Genomic DNA, 25,420 nt, shown 5'->3' on the forward strand with positions numbered 1-25,420 from the left:
ATTTGGTGAAAAAAAAAAGTTCACCGTCGGAGATGCTCTAAACAGATCAATATGCATATATATATATATATATATATATATCTTATTAGAGAGCGATAGGTTTCGTTTGATGTAACTGTTAAAATAGATTATAAATTATAAATTATGATTTTAATTAGAAACTATTAATCTGTTTGGTGTAATTATTGGATTATAGATTTAAGTTACTGAGTAATGTTTGTTAAATAAGTTATGAAATAACTTTTTCAATTAACTTTAATTTTTTGTTATTCACTACTTGTCTACATTTTTTATAAAAAAATAATAATAATAATTTATGATCCATTTAGGTCTTTTTCTATTTTTAAAAAAATTAAAAATACAAAAATATAAGAGTATAACCGTAAATTAACATGTCCACAGGAGAAACTAATAATCAAAAATAAGGGGTGAACAACTTCTCAGAATCAGCTTTTTTGAGTTAAAATAAGTTATTTGAATCAAAAACTGTTTGAAATAACTATAACCAAATAATCCAAAATAATTTTTCGAAAGTTAGAAGTTATAAGTTGGCTCAAAAAAATCCAAACAAACACCTCGAGAATCCCCAAATTATTGATTTTTTTGGTTTATTTATGATTTTTTGTATTTTTAATTTTGGGTTTTGTGTTGGGCTGTGGCTGTGAAGCCCATTAATTGAGATAAATTTATGTGGGCCTTGTTAGAAGTAATGAAACTACTTTGGGCTTTATTGAGCCCATGGGTAAATATAAATGTTTTGGCCCAGATTTAACAGCCCATTAAAAGCAATCGAGTCCATAAACAGAATCCAATAACACACGGAGAGGACTGTACAGAGTTCACTACCAATCCAGAGCAATCTCAGGGCAAAAATGAAGAGCAGTGTTCCTGCTCTTCCCTCGGTACGATTTCATGACTTTCTTGTTATATTGTTAATCTTTTTTAATTAAATATATTTTCATTGATCGAGTTTTACAATTCCACATATACACATTCATGTACATATATATATATATATATATATTGTTTGTTTGTGTGTGCATATATATATATATATATATATGTTCTTTTAGGTTTTACTTAAAGATGGAGAATTGAAAGATGTTGAGGCAAAGCCAGTGATAATTGGGGGTATGGTGTTGGACATACATGCCACTCCTTCTGTGCCTGCAAATCCAAGGACCACCACTCCTGGCAAGGTATTTATGTAATTCTCAGATTGATTATCTTGTCAATATGTGAATGTGAATGAACATCTCTTTGTCTATAAAATTTACAAGTCTGTTGGATGTTGTTATTCCTAGTAAAGTGATTGTTTGATTGCAATGTCTCAACAACTTCATAAACATGTTCTTCTTGTGCTAGTTGTAAATTGAATAATGTCCTTGTGTCCAATAACCTAATTACTGAATTCATATCACAACTGTAAAGGTGGTCCTTCAGAAGATTTTGCTTCTCTCTTTTTTCTTTTCCTTTCTTTTTTTTTGTCTGTGTAGTTGTCAATTTGTGGAGGCGAGTCTACACGATGAACATGCTCTTTGCCACTTTGCTTTTATAACCGAAACCCAATGCTTGGAATAGAGAAACGAGAGTGACCCGTTAGAAATAATTTTGATTCACATTGTGTCAATCCCCATATCTGCAGTTAGGTGTTCCATGAAGCATGGGTACGGGTATGGATACGAGTACTAGTCCAATACGGGAACGTCGATATGGTAAAATCTAAATAAAATAGGATGCTGGTACAGCTAGGTACGTTTATAAAAGCATATTTATTAGTTCAATGATTTAGTTTGTTACGATCCAATCAACGGTTCACAATTAATGTCAAAAGTAAAAGTAAAAGTCAAAATTAAATGTCATTATATTGTTTAACTTATAAACCATAATTTAATTTTAAAATCATGCTAAGCATAATAATAATAATAAATAAATAAAGTTCAATGAAACTAATTTTACCTTTGTATTAGAAGAAAACACTATTTTGAATGAGGTACAACTTAGATATATATTAGGTACGTCTACAACACAGCAAAAATTAAGAAGAAAAATTTAGATACGTGTTTTGTGTACCCGATACGTATGTAGAAGTAACTATATGAAGTACCGACCGGTACCCGGTACAAGTATGGCATGCTTGTCAAAATACCCATGCTTCATAGTAGGTGTTAGAGTGCCTTCATTCAATTGCAAGTTGAAGTGTACAAAGTGCAAACACATAATAAAGGAACTCGATGCATCCATCACTTACAATGCAAGTTTTTCATAGTGAATCTGAACTTTGATTAGTAATATTTATTACAATATTATTTCACATCAATTCCCATTGTAAATCACAAACCTTGTTGATTACTATGCCATGCATTTGACATAGATAGAATATTTCTTATGTAGTGCATGAGTAATACTTGAGGTATCTACTTGGAACACTATGTTGGGGATTAGGTGAAGAATGGACTAGTGCATTTTTTGAGGATTTGCTATGATCTAGTGGGAGACTTTCTAAGGATAGTATATTTTATCTGAATTTCCTTTGACCTACCATGTCAATTCATGTACTTTATATTTGACATGGACAGAGGGTTTCTTTGCATAGTCGTGGATAATACCTAAGGTTGATGCTCTTTTAGTACAATTTATTTATAGTACTTAAAAGTTATTATTTTACAAGGATTTCTTTTGTTTAAATCATCTACCTAGTTGATTGATTTACTTCATGTCAGGAATGGGTAGAACCTTTCTAAGAATGGTTAGTGAAAAATATTTATGGTATCTGTTCTTACAACTGTTGTGAGGATTAGGCAAATAAAAAACTAGCAAATTTTAAGAGGAGCTAGCCTAATCTAGTGGAAGACTTTCAATCATCACATGAATAGCAATGTGCTGATCTTTTGATTATTTGTTTAAGACACCTTTTGAGTTACCCTTTGGTAGCAACAGAAGCTAACATGTTGTCCTGGGAAGTTTTTTGAATAGCTGCTCATTTTAATTTGGGAAATTTATATAGAGTTCCTCCATTATAAGATTTCCTAGTTCTAGTTTTCTAATATTTTAGAGGTCAATTTTTAGACAAATGCCCCTGCACTAATGCTCAAGGTATCCAGCGCTAGCTTTCATTTTTTAAACTTGTTTCAAAACTAAATTATTTAATAACTTTTGATATAGATCTCCGTTTTCGATAAAATTGGTATTTTTGGAATCCTTTTGACAAGACTTATCGAACTAGATCTATGATAAATATGAAATTCGAAAAAGAAAATTTGAAAATTTTAACCAAGTTCACTGTTATTAGCACAGTGAATTTTTTTATCAAGGGCTAAATTTTGTAAACTTGAAGGCTAATTATAAAAATTAGGAACCTAATTTCAAATTCAGAGCTAAATTTTAAAATTGAGGTTTCCATTTGAAATTAGGAACCTTGAGGTTATAGGTTCAAGGCTTGGGACCACCACTTTGTGCATTATACCAAGGTTAGGTGTGTACTCAATCTTTCCCCTCCCAAACACACATTAATGTGTACTAATTGGGCGTTGTTTTTTTGACGTTTCCATTTAAAATTTCTATGTTCTAAAATAGAAAAAATTCTCAGTTTTATGGCTGTATTATTCAAGTCATAATTATCAATTATAACTTTATTAGTCACTATTTTGTCCCCAAGACACCAAAACTCTTAGGCCTTGTTTGGTTTGTTTCTCAGAAAAATTTTTGGAAAAAATTCTCTACAAATAAATTTTTAAAAGTAATCAAACCAAACAAATTTTTTGAAAAAAAATCTCAAAATTTTGTATGGTTACCTACTTTCCAAAATCACACACTCTCTCATACACATCAAATCAACCACTTTTTTTAAAATTCTCTCCCCAAAACAATTTTCTAAAACTATTTCTGAAAAAAGACAAACCAAACAAATTTTCGTACTTTTTATCTCAAAAACTACTCTACAAACACAAACCAAACACACCCTTAGATTTTACACTGTTTACTTCTACTCTACCTTCTCTGGCTTTGGAAAATACTAAACCCACCCACCCACCCACCCACCCACCCACCCACCCCTGCGGATCAATCAAATGATCTGCATGTCACTACTAGTAGGGAGCCTGAATCTTTTATTGACAAAGCTCTCATGTCACCTCTCTCTCTCTCTCTCTCTCTCTCTCTCTACCTCTTCAATCTGGTAGTGAGGAGCTTTTGGTAAACAGCTACCTCAGCTTCAGCCTTTACTATTATCTTCTTCTTCTCTGCAATCCTAGGCCGTATACTTTGCAATGTCAATGGAATAACAAATCTCTAGATCTTAGGAGCTTTTGGTAACCAGCTACCTCAGCATCAGCCTTTACTATTATCTTTGTCTTCTCTGCAATTCTAGCCCATATCATTTGCAATGTCAATGGAATAACAAATCTCTGGATCTTAGGAGTTTACTGACCTTCTTCCTAGACTTGGTTGTGAATGATCGATGGTACGTGTTTGCATACTTTTGAACATCATCCTCTTTGGAGAGGCTGAAGAGTTTACTAATTTAGTTGCCTTTTCAGACCCCACATTCTTGGTTTCTGTCTCTAGAGGCATAGAATTGTATCATTGTTCACATTAATGTGACTGTTAGTGTTGGGAATGACTAATCCTTCACCCCTTTGTTACTTAAAGGGTAACTCTTTGGTAATGGCAGTGATGCAACGTCAGAAAATGGATCTCCAAGGATAAATCTGTCATAAAAAAATAATAATCAAGTGCAAAAAATGAACCTTATCTTTGAAAATCTAAAAACTCAGGGACCCTAACTTTGTACACTCTTTCACATGGATTTAATCTAATATGAAGTTATCCTAGAGGGATGTACTACTAAATTTCACTTTTAATTTCCTATCAAATTATAAATAAATTGTAAAGTTTTCAGGTAGGTTAATTATTGATTGTATTTAAGTTTGCTTTTGACATAAAAGGATCTAGCATTGCTAAACCTGATGTTTTAATCATCTACCCTCTTTTGTGCTTCTATTCATTAAAAATTCTTGTTACCAGAAATACCTAATTAGTAATTCGTGTCTTTATTTATGTGCTGTTTTCTAGTGCATGGTTTCACTAAGTTTTCACCATAACATGAAGGTAGGTGTAGATTCAATTTAATTCATTCAAACTGTAGGTGAACAATTTGATAGTAAAATAGAAAATACTTTCTTTATAATTTTCTTTTACCTGCCTATAATGTGGAGTTCTTTTATTCAGGTGCATTATATACTAGGTGGTGTAGCAAGAAATGTTGCCGAGTGCATGTCAAAGCTCGGAACAAAACCTTACATGATAAGTGTTGTTGGACTTGACATGGCAGGTGAATACTTATGTGAGATATGCTGCCCTTAGTTTCATACGTGTTTATCCTAATTGGCTGGTGGGGCTGCATTACAACAACATATGATGGGTCTTACAATGATATTAAATTTATGGGAAAGAAATTGGTCCATTGTCTAGATATATAAAGTCAATGTTCTGAAGATTGAAAATTATGACTGTTAGAATTTACCATCACCTACCACCACTACCACCTCACCTACTCCACTAAACCTAACCCACTACACCACTACCACCTCACCTACTCCACTAAACCTAACCCACTACACCACTACCACCATCCACTACACCTACATCTATATAAGGAACCATTTGTAATCAATAGATATCAATCAATAATACAATTATTTCTCTTTATACATTAAATTTCTACATGGTATCAAAGCAAGGTTAAGAACCTAGTCATTCTGCTTCACCGGCGGGCGGCAGCCTCGCCTTGGCCGCCCGCCGGACCTCTACACATACCTTGACTCCACTGCCACTAAACCCAATTCAACATTCACCTTCTTCTAATGATGGATTTTCCTCTAGTGCCTCGAAACTAGACTCAGGCACGCTCTTTGACTGCTGAGCAGCAGGCTGTACATGATGCCACTCTGAAGGAGGTGGGATGCTCTTAGTAAAAGATGGACGAGGAACCACTGGTGGAACAGATTGCCCTTTAGGAGCTCGCAGTATAGATGCATAAGTAAATTTTGGAGGATCTCCGACAGGTTCCTCAACAGAATGTGAAGAGTCTGGCACAACTTCCACCACATTTTGAAGAAAATCAGTTGAATCCTCCGCAGGAGTTTCCTCCAACACTGTGTCAGTTTCTGGACTTTCCTGTTGCTGCCGTTGTTACTGTTGCTGTTGATGTTGATGTTGATGTTGCAGCTGCTCTTCGTAACTGTATTCATCAACTGGATCATCCTCATCTATATGAACTGAGTTCACAAACTCACTGGCCTCTGCCTCTAAATTTGTTGAAGTTCCCCTCACTTTATTATTTTTTTTTATTTCCTGCTGGTCCCTTTCTCTCCATCATCAGACCCACTTTACTTTATCCATCATTCCCCTTACTTTATTCCACCAACTCTCTCATATTTTATTAATCTATCAACATCCACACAATTTGTTTTTGTTTAACAATATATATATATATATCTATATCTGAAAAATGCATGACACCCATCACTATGTCTACTTTCCAACCCATCATCCACCTTTTTTTTTGCAACATCCATCTTCCCCACATCATTTCCTTTTGTTGGGCGTTACCCCAACTTTATTTTGCCACATCGTTTTTTTCCAAAAAAAAAAAAAAAAAAAAAAAAAAACCACACCAATTTACACATTTGCACAACAGCCCATCTTTTATTCATCTCCGGGATCAACCCCGATCACAATTTTAAACAACCAAAAAAAAAAAAAAACAACAACAACAACAAACAAACACAAACCAAACACCCACACCCATAGCGGGATTTTTTTCTTCTCTACTCTGCTGCAGGTCTTTTCTTTTTTCCTCCGTCCTGGGCGGCCCTTGACGGTGCTGCCTCCGTGTTTCCCACTCCACTGGGCATGATCACTATTCCCTGCTCCTCCACTGCAGCATATGGTGGCCCTCAAAATCGGAACATCACGGTGGCCTTCCGCTTCAGCTCCTTATTTTCCGCCTTTAACACACTTATCTCTGCTCGCGCATCCTTATACATGCGTTGGAGCAGCGCCAGCTGGGAGTTTAACTGTTGCACCTCATTTGTCCTGCTCTGCAGCCGGTGCGACAAATTTGTGACCGCAGTCATGGTTTCCACGCATGACTTCAGAGTATACTGATTGGCCTCAATATCAGTTTGCACCGCCATTTTTTGCTCCACCGACCGCATCGGAAAGTTTAACGGAGCAAAACCAGAGGTGTTTGGTTGAGGTTCACTGGCCACCACACCAGTTATTTCTCTTGTGGACTCATTCAGTTCTGGAAAGAGCGTAAGCAGCCCACGGGAAGAGGAGGCCATGTTCTGGTTAGCTGGACGGGAAGAAGAGGCCATGTTATGGGTTACTGAGTTTTTCAGAGCAGGGTTGGTTACAGAGTGTCTCTCTCAGAAATCTCTCTCAGAATACAGTGTATTACAGAGTTTCTCTCTCAGCAGAGGAAGAATTTTTCAGAGGTTTCTCTCAGTTTTTCTGTCTCAGCTTCTGCCTCAGCCTCAGCCTCCGTCTTGGTTAAATAGCCGAGGTAGCCACGCGTATCGCGCGCCACTTGACGCCAGACGACAAACGGGCACGCCAGCCAAGGCACTCACGTGCCTCGCCATCATATCTGGCACGCCTTTTTATGGATTGGGCACGCCTTTTGATGGCACGCCTTTTGAAAAATTGGGCACACCTTTTGAGGGTGCGACTTTTTAAGGGTCCGACAAGACTCTGTAAACTGTCCCGACATTGATTCCGGTTAGTTTCTACAAGGGTCCGACAAGACTCTGTAAACTGTCCCGACATTGATTCTGGTTAGCTCCTTTATGGGTCCGACAAGACTCTGTAAACTGTCCCGACATTGATTCCGGTTAGCTCTTTCATGGGTCCGACAAGACTCTGTAAACTATCCCGACATTGATTCCGGTTAGTTTCTACAAGGGTCCAGCACGACTCCGTAAACTGTCACAACATTGTCTGCTACAACGGTCCGACATGACCCCATAAACTGTCTTCTACAACGGTCCGACATGACCCCATAAACTGTCTTCTACATCGGTCTGACACCGCCATCTAGTGTCCTCTACACCGTTATGACATCACCATACAGTGTCCTCTACAATGTTATGACACCCCCATACAGTGTCTTCTACAACGTTATGATACCACCATACAGTGTCCTCTACAACGTTATGACACCCCCATACAGTGTCCTCTACAACGTTATGACACCACCATACAGTGTCCTCTACAACGTTATGACACCACCATTCAGTGTCTTCACCAATGGTCTGACACGACCATACAGTGTCTCCTATCCTTTTTTATTTTTATGTATTTTCTTGTTTTGTTCCTCTCTTCAAACTCAAGTTGGTTAGTTTCTATCCTCCTTGAGTTTGCGGGGGGCTGTTAGAATTTACCATCACCTACCACCACTACCACCTCACCTACTCCACTAAACCTAACCCACTACACCACTACCACCTCACCTACTCCACTAAACCTAACCCACTACACCACTACCACCATCCACTACACCTACATCTATATAAGGAACCATTTGTAATCAATAGATATCAATCAATAATACAATTATTTCTCTTTATACATTAAATTTCTACAATGACTTCGATAACCGTGCTGTTTTTCTAATGATGTCCAAATGTGTTCACATGCACACAAATTTTAGATATATGCATGTAACTTACCTTCTTCTCTTTGATTCTTGCATTAGACATTAGATTTTACTGGATACATTTGAATCCGTTTGTTGATTTAGATTCAAACTAATAATCTCTTAAGCTAGACATCTTAATGCACCAGAGTTATATCCAACCTTTCTTTCTTTTTCTAATATGAATTATAACTGACTTGTTGACAGGGCTTTGCTAGACTTTGTGTGTTTTTTTAAATTTATGTTTTATTTTTTATTGAGAAGAATCTCTAAATATGCCTTTTGGATTCTATAGGAAGCAGCAAATGAGAAGAACAAAAATTACTAATCGTGGAACTGATAGATGTTCTTTTTCTCTAACAGGAAATTTGCTGCTGGAGCACTGGAAATCAGCTGGACTGTCCCTAGATGGTAGACTTCTTAATCTTTTAATATGATCCTTCATATGTGATGATTACTGGTTTTAGTATTAGTTTGGAGCTAAGTTACACGGACGCGGGTACGAGGATCGGGTGCGGGTGCGTATCTAGGGGTCAGACACTTTAAAATTAAAAATTAAGGATACGTGGATATGTATCCAAATTTAGATACGGGTACGGGGATACGTTAAATATATATATATATATTTTAAATATAGTTATTAAGATGAGTTATATTATATAAATAACAAATAATTATTTTACATATATGTGTTTATTTATTTTTATTAATATATATAAGTATATACTACCTTATAAATATATTATATGTTATACAATAATTATATTATATGTTATACAATAATTATTATATAATATATAATAATAATTGTTATTATTATAGTTATTATAATAATAATTATTAACTATTATTATTTTATATAGATATATACGAATGGATAGAGACAATAGTTATTATTATATTTATTATAATAATAGTTATTAACTATTATTATTTTATATAGATATATACGAATATAGATGTGAAGGAAGATCAGTGAAGGACGAGAGAGAGAGAGACAGGGACGAGAGAGAGAAGCGCAGCGAAGGAAGCAATCGATCGATCGATTGCTTGCGATTGCGATCGTGAGGGAGAGAGAGAAAGCGAGAGAGAGAGAGAGCCGTCTGGGGGTGTTCGGCTGTCCGATCGACTGACGGAGCTTCGATCTTCGACTGGATCGACCGGATGGAGCTTCGACTGGATGGAGCTTCGACTGGATCATTCGACCAGGTTATCTCTTGCTCTCACCTCTTTCATTTCTTTTGTTGTGAGCCGTGTCCGATAGAGAATAAACAAATCCGACATAGATCCCACACCCGCGCCCGTGTCGTGTCGTGTCGACACGGGTACTTCGCTTCAAAGTGGCGAGTCCATGTAACATAGGTTTGGAGTCATTTGGCCAGATGCATGAATTTTTTCTACTCTATAGTACCAAAATTTGAGTCGGAATATGAACTACTCATGTTGTTTGCTGTGAAACAAGTTGGTTTTACTCGTTTGAGTCTTGGATCAACTATGTACTTCTTTTCTTGCACCATGACTTACACCATAAATGATATTCATGTTTGATTTACGCATCACTCTAGCATAGTGACCATTTTGAGCATTCTGTTTAATTTTGGAATAGGTTCAAGAGCATGCAAATCAATGAGGAACGTATCATGAATATGTTAGGAAGATGGCAATAACAGCAAACCTCAGTAAAAATTTGGGAGAATTGCAAAAAAGTGGCATCAACACAAAATAATTGCAATGTTATGGAAGTACAACCAATTTATGCATTAAATTGTGCAATAAAGTCTTTTGCATCCATCTCTTTGTAATTATTTTGAGTTTATATCATTTTTTTGCCATTGTCTCTAAAAATTTTAGAAAAACTATTCAAAACAATTTGAGGAAAAAGTACACAAAAGTAGATTAATATAAAGACTTAATTGAAGCAACACGGCTGCTTAGGAAGAGAGGGAAGCATGTACAGTTTGTGAATTATTGTGCCAATTGAGGGATTGATTGTATCTTTTAGAAGCTATTTTGATATTAATGAGTGATTTGATTTGTTTATTGATGATGTACACAGACCGGGGTCTCTATTAGACATAATTTGTAGGGAAAAAATAAAATATATAAAATAATACATTTAATTTACAGTGGCCACATGTGGCTGCTTCTCTTTTCTTTTGCCAGTTTCTTTTTTCTCTTTCCCATTTGGAAAATCAATGTAACAATAGGAAAAATTCGATTTTTTGTTTTTGGTATTTGTGAGATGAAGAGTATCACAAGAAGTATATCTCTGAAGTATTACCAGAATATTCATTTTGGATTTAGGAATTCAAAGGCGCCAAGATATTGAGACTGCTGTTGTATGCAACATCTTTGATGTTAAAGGAGAGTTGGGAGCTGCGGTTGCTAGTGTGGAAGCAATTGTAAGTTGTTCTTTAACAAAGTTGTTGCCTTAGGGTTTACATGGAGATGCCTTCTTTGAGTGTTTATTTAATGACTCTGACACAGGAAAAATTTCTTACACCTGAATGGATTCGACAATTCAACTGTAATATACGTGCTGCTCCAGTAATGATGGTAGATGCAAACTTAAGTCCTCCCACTTTGGAAGCATCTTGCAGAAGTACCATCTTTTTCTATCTTTACATCTCTCTCTCTCTCTCTCATTTGTTGTAGTTTTCTCCATATTAGATGAAAGCATTAAATGATATGCGCATGGCAAGCTCCAATGTGAAAAGGCATGTCATGATTTTTGGATGGATAATTAAATTATAGGTTAATGGTCCTTATATTGTTTTAATATATATATATATATATATATTTGTATGCAGGAAAAGAAAAAATACATGAAGCAACATTTGCTTTTTGTCTTTTATACATTGTTCTCATACAGACTATTGGGTTCATTTATACATAATCACATAATAGAGTGAATGAATGTTGGTGGATGAGGCATGTGCCATTGTGGTTAATCTATGATGTTGAAAACTGCACTTCAGACGTGCACTTCAGGCATATTCATTGTTCTCATACAGAATTGAGGAATGGACCAGCCTTCGTTGATTGTAAAAACTAATAGTGCAGGGTCCCACTGTGTTTTTCATTTATTTGTTTCTTCTGCGACTCTCTGTCCTTGCACTTTGAGATAAACAATACATAACTTGGGTTTTTTAACTGATTCTGACAATGACTGCTGCTTCCCTCAAAAGTCTTTTGTTTATTTGTGAAGTTATTTAAATTTATATTTTTTAATAGTTTACTCTTTTTTCTTTTTTTCTTTTTTTTTTTTGTGGCAGTGGCTGCAGAATCTGGCATCCCTGTGTGGTTTGAGCCTGTCTCGGTTGTAAAATCCAAAAGAGTTGTTTCAGTTGTCAAGCATGTGAGTGCTAAAGTTTTCTTTCATAGATTGTCCAAATTAGACGGTGAACTTGTGATATACTTGAGACGATAGTTGCTTTGCTTGAGCTCTAATCATTTGGTTGTGGTTCTTGCTCCTCTCTTTCTTGTGGTTTGTGTTCAGCAATAGAGTTTAAATTTGAACAAAAAATTCTAATATTTATTTAACTCAAACCACTTTGAAAGGGTAGATTAACAGATGCTTTTGTTTCAATAAAGCCACTGATTTATGCATTCTATTTTACAGATATGCTTTGAACATTTCTGCTGCTAATGAAAGGGTTTTACAGATAACTTTTGCTTCACCCAATGAAGATGAACTTATTGCCATGGCAAATGCTCTGTCTTGTGGAGAAGTTTTTAGTCCAATTCAAAAGGATAACAAGAAAAATAAGTGTTCGACAGAGTCTTTGTTCCAAATGCTTAGGCCAGCAATATGGGTTTTGCTGGAGGAAGGTATTAAAGTAGTTGTTGTGACTCTTGGATCAGATGGGGTGCTCTTATGTTCTAATGGAGCACCTGGATTTATGAAAGGAAGTTCGAAGGGTAGCAACCCTCACGGTTCTGGCAATCAGTTATATAGATTAGTGAATTCAAGCTGTCCTCCAAATCGATTTTTTAGCGCTTCAAAGTTTGAGGGAGGCTCTAATCTATTCGCTGCACACTTTCCTGCACTTCCTGCGTCCGTTGTAAGGCTTACAGGGGCTGGGGATTGCTTAGTTGGTGGGGCACTAGCTTGTATTTGTGCAGGTTTGAATGTTATGCAAAGTTTGGCTGTCGGTATTGCTGCAGCCAAGGCTGCTGTTGAGGTGGATACCAATGTGCCCACTGAGTATAGTTTGGCCAAAATAACAGGTATGAAATTTATTTGCAGTTTGCAGCAACTCGTGTGAATATATCAAGTAATAGTGGATGGAAAATTTTGAGTGAAAGTTGCATGTTTGATCTCTTTTTTCTTTGTATGTATGTTTTAGTCAGGATGGGGTTTGATTGAGGGTCTTTGGATGTCCATAGGTCAATGATTATTGCATGTGGTTTTTTATAGAATTTACAGGCACAGGCACAGTAGATTCTTACAATTGAGTCATGTTCCAAAACTGATTAAAATTATGAACTTTTTTTTGGGCAAGTAAAATTATGAACTTAATGCTAGAAATTTGTGTTAATGCATATAATAAGATAGTGGCATATGATAGTGGTGTTGGTGGTAGATAGTGGCATGTATAGAATATGATAGTGGTGTTGGTGGTAGATAGTGGCATGTATAGAATATGATAGTGGTATTGGTGGTAGATAGTGGCATGTATATAATATGATAGTGGTAGATAGTGGTAATATATAATATGTAAGTGGCATATAATGGGTTATAATGATGTTTGTAATATCTCCTATATAAGGAGTGTCATTTGGTCTTGTAAAATAAGAAGTTTTGAATATAACAGAAATATATTTCTTCTTCCTCATATTTTCGGAGTTCTTCTTCCTCATATTTTCGGAGTTGGTATCAGAGCTACAAAAAACACAGCAGCCCTAAAACCGTCATAGCCATGTCGGAAGTCACGTCCAAAACCACTTCAACCCCTGCCGCTGCCATTCCGGTGAAAACGTCAAACTCTCACTCTGTCCAAATCACCACCATCCGCCTAAATGGTGATAATTTTCTCCGCTGGTCACAATCTGTCCGGATGTATATCCGTGGGCAAGGAAAGATCGGTTACATCACTGGTGACAAGAAGGCTCCTGCTGTTAATGATCCGCTGTTCGACAGTTGGGACGCTGAAAATTCCATGGTTATGACATGGTTGGTCAATTCCATGGAGGAGGATATAAGCTCTAATTACATGTGCTATCCTACTGTACAAGAATTGTGGGATAATGTTAGTCAGATGTATTCTGACCTAGGAAATCAATCTCAAGTTTTCGAATTAACTTTGAAGTTGGGAGAGATTCGTCAAGGAGATAATTCCGTCACCAAATATTTCAATTCGTTGAAAAGGTTGTGGCAGGATCTTGACATCTTCAACACATACGAATGGAAATCGGTTGACGACTGCAACCACCACAAGAAAACTGTGGAAGACAGCCGTATTTACAAGTTTCTTGCCGGCCTCAACATTGAGTTCGATGAAGTGCGAGGAAGAATTATTGGCAGACCTCCTCTCCCATCCATTGGCGAAGTATTTGCCGAAGTCAGAAGGGAAGAGAGCCGAAGGAGCGTCATGCTTAAGAAAAAAGGTACTAGTGAATCAATTGAAATTTCTGCTTTAATTAGCGATGCTGCGGCCAACAAGGCTGCAAATTACCAGTGCAGGTTTGATGATAAGCCACGGGTCTGGTGTGATTTTTGCAACAAGCCTCACCATACACGCGAAACGTGTTGGAAGATCCATGGCAAACCTGTCAACTGGAAAAGCAGCAAACCTGTCAACTGGAAAAGCAGCAAACAAGGAGAGAAGAATCGTGGCTTTCCTACCACTAATGAAGCCGATTCAGGTCCCTTCAACAAAGAGCAAATTGATCAACTCTTAAAGCTGATAAAATCCAACTCCTCATCTGGTACTCCTAGTGTTTTGTTGGCACAAACAGGTAGAAATCCTAAAGCCTTCTCTTGCCTAAACTTCTCTCCGTGGATCATAGATTCCGGTGCCTCCGATCACATGACTAGTTTTTTCCATTTATTTAGTACCTATTTCCCTTGTTCTGGTCATGACAAAATCAGAATAGCCGATGGTAGTTTTTCACCTATTGCAGGAAAATGATTTATTAAACTAACTGAGAAAATTAATCTCAATGCTGTTCTTCACGTCCCCAACTTAGCCTGTAACCTTTTGTCTGTCAGTAAACTATCTAAGGATTCTAATTGTCGTGTTACATTTTTTGAATCCCATTGTGAATTTCAGGACCAGAACTCGGGGATGATGATTGGGCATGCTAGGATGCTTGAAGGTCTTTACTACTTTGATGAAGTACCTGTTAGTAATAAAAAAAGCTCAGAGCTTTAATAGTACTAGTTCAATCTCTGTTCGAAAAAAATAATGCTATGGCACTATAGGTTAGGACATCCTAGTTTTCTTTATCTGAAACATTTATTTTCAGAATTATTTAAAGGGATTGATTGTTCTTCTTTTCATTGTGAAAGTTGCATTTTTGCAAAATTTCATCGCTCTACTTATTTGCCAAAACCTTACCAGGCTTCCAAACCTTTTTATTTGATTCATAGTGATGTTTGGGGCCCTTCTAAAATCACTACTCTTTCTGGTAAAAGATGGTTTGTTACATTTATTGATGACCATACCCGCTTATGTTGGATTTATTTGATGAATAAAAAATCTGACGTGAAAAATTTATTCACAAATTTTTACAATATGATTGAAAACCAATTTCAAACCAAAATTGGTATTTTACATTCTGATAATGGAACAGAATATTTCAATGAGCAGTTGGGTGAGTTTTTGGAAAAAAATGAGATTTTTCATCAATCTACATATCGGGATACCCCTCAACAAAATGGCATTGCAGAACGAAAAAATAAACATCTACTTGAAGTAGCACGTGCTATAATGTTTTACATGCATGTTCCTAAATATTTATGGGGTGAAGCAATTTTAACAGCCTCTTATTTGATAAACAGGATGCCTACAAAGGTGTTAACATACAAAACACCTTTCGATTGTCTCAAAACTTTTTTTCCTGACACGAGGTTGTTTTCTGATTTACTCGCCAAAGTTTTTGGATGTACTGCCTATGTTCATGTTCCTAGTCAATTTCGTTCAAAACTTGACCCCCGTGCTATAAAATGTGTTTTTTTGGGTTATTCCTCAAACAAAAAGGGGTATAAGTGTTTCGATCCTCAAACCAAGAAATTTCATGTGAGTATGGATGTGTCATTTGTGGAAACAAAATCCTATTTCCCCAACACTTCTCTTCAGGGGGAGACAAGTGGAGTAGAAGACCGTTTTTGGGATATTTCTATCCCGCTCCCCAATGTCATTTATCCTACACAAAAACCACATCTGTCTGATAATGATCACTTAGGAGAACCAAGTTCTATGGTGCCTAGTCAAGAAGATTCTTGTTTAGGGGGAGAAGTACTACAAAATGATATAAATCCTGAGCTTCAGGTTTATACTAGGAAGCGATTTCATCTGAGGAATAATGACCCGAATGTCCATCCTAATGACCCGAATGTCCACCCGAGTTCTGGCATCGAAATTTTAGGTAATCCTATTCCTTCTATTTCCGACCTTGATGTTCCTATAGCAATTAGGAAAGGTGTCCGAAATTGCATTAAACATCCTATTGCAAATTACCTGTCCTATCAAAGACTGTCTAAAAATCATAGAGCTTTCACATCTAGGATTTCACACTTGTTTGTTCCAAGGAATATACAGGAAGCATTGGATGATCCGAATTGGAAATTAGCAGTCATGGAGGAGATGAATGTTTTAAGGAGAAGTGGTACTTGGGAGATGGTTGATCTACCCAAAGACAAGAAAACAGTTGGGTGTAAATGGGTGTTTACGATAAAATGTAACGCAGATGGAAGCGTTGAGAGATACAAGGCGAGACTGGTAGCTAAAGGCTTCATTCAAACTTATGGGATCGACTATCAGGAGACGTTTGCTCCTGTTGCTAAAATAAATTCTATCAGAGTACTGTTATCTCTTGCAGTAAATTCAGATTGGCCTCTACATCAACTTGACATTAAAAATGCATTTCTCAATGGTGATCTTGAAGAGGAGGTGTTCATGAGCCTACCGTCGGGATTTGAGCAGAGACTTGGAAGCGACAGAGTATGCAGATTGAACAAGTCATTATACGGACTCAAACAATCACCAAGAGCATGGTTTGAACGCTTTGGGAAGGCAGTTATCAGTTGTGGCTTCTCGCAGAGTCAAGCAGATCACACAATATTTTATAAACATTCAAAAAACAGTAAAATTATAATTTTGATTGTTTATGTTGATGACATCATTTTAACTGGTAATGATGAAGCAGAGTTAGCAGCCCTCAAAGAGAAACTAGCAAAAGAATTTCACATTAAGGATCTGGGAGCCCTCAAGTATTTCCTCGAAATGGAATTTGCAAGATCCAAGGAAGGTATATTCATTAATCAGAGAAAATATGTTCTTGATCTCCTTGGAGAAACAGGTATGCTTGGTTGTAAGATGGTGGAGACTCCGATCAAGCCTAACTTGAAGTTACAAGCTGCTAAGGCTGAAGAAGTCAAAGAGAGGGAACAATATCAGCGACTTGTTGGGAAATTGATTTACTTGTCTCATACGCGGCCTGATATTGCCTTTGCAGTCAGCATGGTAAGTCAGTTCATGCACTCACCAGGGGCAGAGCACTTTGAGACCGTTTATAAGATCTTAAGATATTTGAAAGGAACTCCAGGGAGAGGCTTACTGTTCAAGAAACATGGACATCTTCAAGTTGAAGTATACACAAATGCAGACTGGGCAGGAAGTGTTACAGACAGGAGATCAACATCCGGATACTGCTCATTTGTAGGTGGGAACCTAGTTACACGGCGGAGTAAAAAACAGAATGTGGTAGCTAGAAGTAGTGCAGAAGCAGAGTTCAGAGCTGTTGCCCAGGGAATCTGTGAAGTAATGTGGATTAAAAGAATTCTTGAAGAATTAAAGCTTTCTCACCCGACACCTATGAAGGTCTATTGTGACAACAAAGCAGCTATATCTATAGCTCATAATCCAGTTCTACATGATCGCACAAAACATATAGAAGTGGATAAATATTTCATCAAGGAGAAAATCAATGCTGGCATAATCTGTATGACCTACCTTCCAACAAGTGAACAATTAGCTGATGTGCTAACGAAGGGACTACACAAGAAGCAATTTGATAAGCTGACTAGCAAGCTGGCTATGGAAGATATCTTCAAACCAGCTTGAGAGGGAGTGCTGGAAATTTGTGTTAATGCATATAATAAGATAGTGGCATATGATAGTGGTGTTGGTGGTAGATAGTGGCATGTATAGAATATGATAGTGGTGTTGGTGGTAGATAGTGGCATGTATAGAATATGATAGTGGTGTTGGTGGTAGATAGTGACATGTATATAATATGATAGTGGTAGATAGTGGTAATATATAATATGTAAGTGGCATATAATGGGTTATAATGATGTTTGTAATATCTCCTATATAAGGAGTGTCATTTGGTCTTGTAAAATAAGAAGTTTTGAATATAACAGAAATATATTCCTTCTTCCTCATATTTTCGGAGTTCTTCTTCCTCATATTTTCTAAGTCTTAATATACTATCTTTCTTGAAATTCATAATCTGACCTTGAACATCACTTTAACTAGTTGTTTTGGGTGCTATGGAAAACAAATTGGATTCATATCACATATTGTGTAGTGGTAGACCACAACAAATTTGTTTTATGGGTCATCTAAGTTCCCCCTTTGACTTGGATGATGGTTGGATGAATAGGATAGTCTTTATTCAGTAACTCTGAAAGTATTGATTAATGTCAATTTCGCTATGCAGATGATGCCAAGTCCATCTACTTTGCCACCAAAATGATGTTCTGTCAATCGATGCTGTAAATCATGTGAAACAATCTTAGTAGGGTTTCAATGGTTAAACTGGTCAGAATGTTCTATGTTAGTCTTCAGAATGAGATCAACTAGTGAGTTCATTGAGAATCATACTTGCATAATCCTCATCTGGCCTTTTCTGTTCATATTGCAAGTTTGGGAAGAGAAAGTGAATCAGACACTCCCAAGACACAGTCAATCCTGCTTCAGCTTTTATTTGGAATGGATCAAATTGAGCCCTTCGGATTTCATCAATTAGTTTGCATTTGTTGTTGTAATCATATCTAGCAGTGCTCACTATTGAGACGAAAGGAAGGAGCAAGATATGGAAACTCCTGACAACTCTCCTAATGTTACTGAATTTGTTAACCCAAATGGTGAATGGAATTTCTCATCTTCTTCCTCGAGCTGTTCTCGACTCTATTATTGAATCACGATTCACATATATGTTTATGTAACAAGGATGAAATCTTCATTCTATTAATCTATAGATGAATGTAATTTGTAACAATTTTGTAGCTCCAAAACTTTTGTCATCTCATCCCATTATGAGCAGATTGGTTTTTGAGGGATGGTTAAATGCTGAATGCGTGCTTTTTTGCTTTTTGTTCTTTGTTTTCCTTGTTCAGATGCAAAGTTTTATCAATTACAAAAAAAAGAAAGTAAAAAAAAAAAAAAAAATTCTATAGTCCAAATATTAATGAATTGTGACTTTGCTCTACACAATGTCGCCTTGAAGTACAAGTTGAGAAGAAAGTTACAAAAATTCTAGCAGAGAGTGAGTGTCGCCCAATAAATAGGAGGAAAAATTTTTTTCTTCATATAATGTAAATATTTGAGTCGGTAAGAACGTTACAATTTTCTTTAGTTCATGTATTAAGGTATCCTGTTCAAACCCATGGGCCTTTTGTAAGTGCACATTTGTAACTGTAAATTTTAAGTACACCCATGTGAGTACACCTTCTAATATTACATTATTGAAGGCTTTCTATAGTGTAAATGTAAACAAAATAACCAAGAATAAGAGAACTCTGCTGGAAAGAATTCGGCGATGCCTTAACTTCCCGAATAAATGCTATGTTGATCCTATCGGCATCTCGGGGGGCCTAGCCCTTTGGTGGGTGGATGGAGTGGGGTTAGATGTTCGATTTAAGTCCAAAAACATTTTCCAGTGTATTATTTCGGCTCAAGGACAGGGTCACTGGGTAGCTTCTTTCATCTATGCTCCTCCTTGCAGGCAGGAAATGAGAGTGTTCTGGAACTATTTGACTACTATGGCTAAGGAGATGCAGTATCCGTGGTTATGTATAGGTGACCTCAATCAAGTGGGCTCCATCTGGGAAAAGCAAGGTGGAAGGGAATGTAATAGCAATCAACTGTCTGAATTTCGAGAAATGTTATCGGATTGTGAGCTGACAGATTTGGGATTTAAGGGGAATGCTTTTACTTGGTCCAACAACCAGGGTGGCATAGATAATGTTCGAGAACGCTTGGATCGGGCATTGGCGACAGTTGCATGGAGGGATTTATTCCCGAATGCTCAAGTCTTTCATGATATCTGCTTTGGATCAGACCACTGTCCCTTGGTGCTTAATTGTGATGTTCCTTTGGTTCGGGTCCCACGAATTTTCCGTTTTGAATCCCTTTGGACTACTAGCCCAAACTGTACAACTATCGTACAATCTGCATGGGATCAGGACCAATCTGGCTCTCCTATGTTTAAACTTGTCCAGCGCTTAAAGAATTGTCAACGAAGGCTACGGGCATGGAGTGGTCAAGAGTTTGGCAATGGCAAAAGGAAAATAGATATCCTTCGCGCATAGATTGCTTGGGTCCAGAGCCAAAATCACTCACTGGACAATGAGGCCCTTCAAAAGGACTTGTTTCACGAGCTGGAATTAGTCATGAAAAGAGAGGAGATGTTTTTGCATCAGCGGTCTCGCATTCGATGGCTTAATTTTGGTGATCGCAATTCAGCCTTCTTTCATGCGACCATTAATCAGCGGCGTCAAAGGAATCAGATTCTGCACTTGATGGATGACCATGGCAGATTGCTAACTGAAGAGACTGAAGTTAATGTCCACTTGTTTGATTATTTCTCGACACTTTTTTTGGAAATGGCGGGGTAGCCCCGTGGCTGCTTTAGAGGTGGTGGAAAGGATCATTACTGATAACATGAATTCTCAGTTGATTAAGGAGGTAACAGATGAGGAAGTCAAGGTAGCGGTTTTTCAGCTGGGTTCTTTAAAAGTTCCTGGGCCGGATGGCTTTCCTGGTTTTTTCTATCACAATCATTGGGATATTGTAGGACCATCAGTGTGTCAAGCAGTGAGAAGCTTTTTTCGGAGTGGCCATTTGCTAAAGGAGCTCAATCATACTAATTTGGTCCTGATTCCTAAAGTTCAGGCTCCTGAAACTTTGTCGCATTTTCGACCAATCAGTCTTTGCAATTTTAGCTTGAAAGTCATTACCAAAATTCTTGCGAACAGATTAAAGGGGATTTTAAGGACGGTCATCACGCCGAATCAGTCGGCCTTTGTGTCGGGGAGGTTGATTCAGGATAACATTATAGTGGCCCATGAGGCGTTTCATGCCTTGAAACTCCGAAAAGGAAAATTAGAAGACCTGGCACTTAAAGTTGATTTCAACAAAGCATACGATCGTGTTCATTGGGGCTTTTTGAGTGCTTTGTTGGACAAAATGGGGTTCCATTCCAAATGGGTTCAGTGGGTAATGGAATGTGTTACTACAGTTTCCTTTTCGGTTCTTGTCAATGGAGCTAAACGGATAAGCTTTTTCCCGTCAAGGGGTTTAAGGCAGGGGGATCCCTTATCTCCCTAATTGTTCATTCTTGTTATGGATGTTTTCTCTAAGATGATTGCCCATAGTGTGCAAGAGGGCAGGCTGTCTGGCCTAAGAATTCGGCGGGGCTGCCCCACCCTCTCGCATTTGTTTTTTGCGGATGATGCAGTGTTATTTTTTAAGGCCACAACTGATGAGTGTAAAGAGGTTGGAAGGTTGCTACAACTTTATGGGGATGCTTCAGGACAATCTGTGAATTTTGATAAGTCGGGGGTGCAATTTTCTGGCAACATCTCCCCCTCTCGGCAAATGGAGATTTGTGAGTTCTTAGGGATCCCAAGAATAAAGGCCACTGCGAAATATTTGGGGCTGCCTTCTTGTTGGGGTTGTTCAAAGGCGGAAGCCTTCAATTTTCTTTGTGAAAAAGTGCTATCCAAGTTGCAAGGGTGGAAGGCCAAGTTGCTCTCCTAAGCCGGTCGAGAAGTCCTAATTGAAGCTGTGGCCCAAGCTCTGCCTATGTATGCAATGGCGTGTTTCCTATTTCCTAACAAACTGTGTGATAAGCTAAGCTCCTATATCCGTCATTTCTAGTGGAAGGGGGATCCGGAGGAGGGGGGTATTCATTGGTGCAATTGGAGTCGGTTGTGTTTGAACAAAAATAATGGTGGTTTGGGATTCAGGAATTTTCGGGCCTTTAACAGGGCACTCCTTGCCCGCCAAGGCTGGAGATTAGTCAAGTATCCAGATTCTTTATTTGCACAAATTATGAAGGGCATTTATTACCCCCACACGAATTTTTGTCATGCTTCTCGGGGTCCGCGACCATCATGGGCTTGGGTAAGTTTGCTTCAGGGCAGGGAAATCCTTAATGGAGGGCTTCGATGGCAGGTTTTGAATGGCCGCTCAATTCATTTTTGGGAGGATAGATGGATTCCTTCCAACCCGGGATTTAAGGTGCACAGTGCCAAGCCTTCTGGAACAATGGTACAAACGGTGAATGAGGTGATTGATCCTGTTAGACACACATGGGATGAAACTCAACTCCGAACTCTGGTTTCTAATATAGACTATGAAGCCATCCTTTCCATTCCGGTAGCGTTAAAGGAAGGTAATGATACTTTGGTGTGGCACCATGATGTAAGGGGCTGCTATACTATGAAATCGGGGTACCAAGAAGCAGTGAAGCAAGCACATATTCAATGTAATTTGCTTGGTTCGTCCGCAGATTGGTCGGCGAAGATTTGGAAGTTAGTGTGGAGTTTAAATGTGCCTCCCAAACTTAAACGTTTTGTTTGGCGGATTTATCATAATGCTTTGGCAACCAAACAAAATCTGTGGCGTAGGCGGTGTGCCCACTCGGCGATCTGTCCTATTTGTTTATCAGAGGTAGAGACAATTGAACACCTTTTATTTGGATGTGAATGGGTTAAAAGGGTCTGGTTTGGCAGCGGGATGGGCTTCCGTTGTGACGACATTGCTTTGGGACCTATTCGGACTTGTTTGGGCAAGCTAATTACATCACTGGGTACTGCTTGTGGGGGCCGAGAATCACTGTGCTCTATGGTTTTATAGCGATCCCGGTTGTCCCTTTACTGTTCTGTTGTGTTTCGGACTCAGTTCCGTGAAGTTGGTAGTTGTATCTGTCTTGTTGTCATCCTTAAATTCCGTTTGTTTGAGTTATAGGATGTGTTGGGCTTGTTTCGAACAGGTGGGTTGAACCTTGGTCAGAAATCTTGTTGCCAGGTTTTTAGTCGTCCCGCTCGAGCGGGTCTTGTTGCGCTCGAGCGGATATTGTACACTCCCAGTTTTTCGTGTCTCTGCAAAACTTCTGCAGGTGTGATTTTTACGCTCGAGCGGTGGCACTCGAGCGGGTAGTACCTTTGGGTGTAAGTTCTGGGAGGGGGAAATCTACGCTCGAGCGGACTGGTTTTTGCGCTCGAGCGGATGTGCTTTATTCTTGTGTCTTGGCGCTCGAGCGGGCCTTTTTGCGCTCGAGCGGACCTAGTTTTTGTTCTTGACGCTCGAGCGTTGTGTTTTCCGCTCGAGCGGGAATGTCGTATTTCAGTTGGCTGTGGGGCAGTTTTAAATCATTTTTTCTCATTCTTTCTCTCTTACTTTTCCGAAAAAGCCATTTGAGAGCTCCTCTCTCTAAAACCTTAACTTCTCTCTAAGTATTGATCTAGCTAAGGTGTTTTCCTCACCTTTGGCCTTTACAAAAGAATTGTTGATCGTCGAGGGCTATCTTTTGATCCGAGAAACTCGTGGTTTGGAGCAATTTCGTTTTCACCATCTTCTTCCTTGGGTGTCATCTTTTGAGGTAGGGGTTCCTATTCACTCTTATGGTCTTTGACCTAGATTTTTAGTTGTTTTGATCGAGTGTTGAGCTTGGGAAATTTTGGGACTTAGGGTTTCAAAATTTGTAAAAAGGGTTTTGTGATTTTGGGCTCATAATATGTATTTTGGGTTTCAAAATAATGATATTGTTGTTGGTTATGGATATATATAGGCCATTGGGTCAATATTGGGAAATGGGGTAGAAAACCCTAATTTGTTGTATAAATTAATTGGCATAATTAATTTGGGAGAATTGTAAACTTATGAAATTGAGTTGGAAATAATGAAATCAGTTCATTATATGGTTGAATAGTGGAGTTAGATTTATAATCGCTCACTTTTGAAAACATCGATATTTTATCTGTTGGAGCTTTTATTATCTGTTTAGAAATAATTGCTTGGGCTACCGGTGGAGGGTAGTTTTGATTGTTGTAGACAATGCATGATGATTAGGCAAACTAAAACTAATCAATTGGATATGTCATAAAGGATGACGGTTGATAGAATACATTAATGTTATGTATTGATTGATTGCGTATATGACCTTGTGTATATATGTTGTATGTGTGGGAGGAGATAGGGGATGTACTCCACGGTTTAGAGGAAGATAGGGGATGGACCTCTAAACCGGATGTTGTTTGGGAGGAGATAGGGGATGGACTCCACTGATACAGCTCATATGCTTGTCAGATAATGTGTGGATATAGGTCATATGCTTATCTTTGGAAGTGTTGATATAGCTAATATGCATATCTGTTGAAATGGGGATACAGCTTGTATGCTTATCTGTTGAGATGTTGATACAACTAATGTGTTTATCTATTGAAAAATGGAAAGTGTTCGATATGAGTCATTATCTCATATAAGTGGTTGGCCAGGTTCTGAGCCATTGATGGGAATTGTGAAATTGATAAGAAATGGAAACTGAAATGACACATGAACATAGTGGTCATGAAATGGAAATGGGTTATGAATTGGTTTATGAAAATTGAACATTTATCAATTGCTAATGTCTTAGTCATTACTCATACTGTGTTTAGCATATCTCTACTAGGCGTTGGCTCACCCTTTATGGGACATTATTTTCAGGTACAGGTAGTATGCCACTCCCAAGGACATAGCTTGGATGATGATGAGAGTTGAAGACTCTTTCTTTTGTTTATTTTGATGTATTACATGTAAATTCAAGCCAAGGGCTTAATATGTATTGAGTTAGTACTCTTCTTTTTGTAACCAAGTGTTAACTTAGAAAGCTGTAAGCCCATAGGGCATTTGCTTTTGTTGTTAACATGTAATACAGTTGTAAGAATTACTCTGATGAATAGAAATGGTTGATTTCTTTTGTATCAATGCATGTCTAAAATGTTGGTTTAATGTTATTTTATTGAGGGCATTACAGGTTTGGTTGGCCTGGTGCATTTGGAAGGCACGAAATGAATTCATCTTCAATCACGTCCCAGTGGATCCTATTGGGGTAATTGCTACAGCTAAAAGGGTGGAAGATAAGTTTTTGGTAGCTTGTGAGGACGCCTCAACATCTCCGGCAACTCTCGCAGGGGCACCGTGTCCAGTGTAGCATTGGGTTCCTCCCCCGGATGGGATTTGGAAAATCAATTGTGATTCGGCAACTGATTTGTTAAGA

At 37.9% G+C, this 25,420-nt stretch overlaps 1 protein-coding gene across 5 annotated transcripts; it reads left to right on the forward strand.

Annotated features, from left to right (window-relative positions):
- The first annotated feature begins 797 nt into the window (after nucleotides 1–797).
- LOC114279222 (pfkB-like carbohydrate kinase family protein) lies at nucleotides 798–25,128 on the forward strand. 5 transcript variants are annotated; one of them, XM_082920443.1, is made up of 9 exons: nucleotides 798–902; nucleotides 1,074–1,199; nucleotides 5,230–5,332; nucleotides 9,065–9,112; nucleotides 11,006–11,103; nucleotides 11,189–11,303; nucleotides 11,977–12,059; nucleotides 12,367–12,931; nucleotides 18,593–19,222. In XM_082920443.1, the coding sequence occupies exons 1-9, from the start codon at nucleotides 873–875 to the stop codon at nucleotides 18,649–18,651; spliced, it is 1,227 nt and encodes a 408-aa protein (XP_082776569.1). In that variant the 5' UTR covers nucleotides 798–872; the 3' UTR covers nucleotides 18,652–19,222. The 5 variants fall into 5 exon arrangements, with proteins under 5 accessions (XP_082776569.1, XP_082776571.1, XP_082776570.1 ...); XM_082920445.1 differs by lacking the exon at nucleotides 18,593–19,222 and adding an exon at nucleotides 24,868–25,128 and having other exon boundaries at nucleotides 802–902; XM_082920444.1 differs by lacking the exon at nucleotides 18,593–19,222 and adding an exon at nucleotides 14,977–15,231 and having other exon boundaries at nucleotides 802–902.
- Nucleotides 25,129–25,420: the final 292 nt, after the last annotated feature.

This window comes from Camellia sinensis, chromosome 3 (genome assembly GCF_055761805.1).
Source record: "Camellia sinensis isolate YWXY chromosome 3, ASM5576180v1, whole genome shotgun sequence".
In the NCBI taxonomy this organism is placed as follows: domain Eukaryota; kingdom Viridiplantae; phylum Streptophyta; class Magnoliopsida; order Ericales; family Theaceae; genus Camellia; species Camellia sinensis.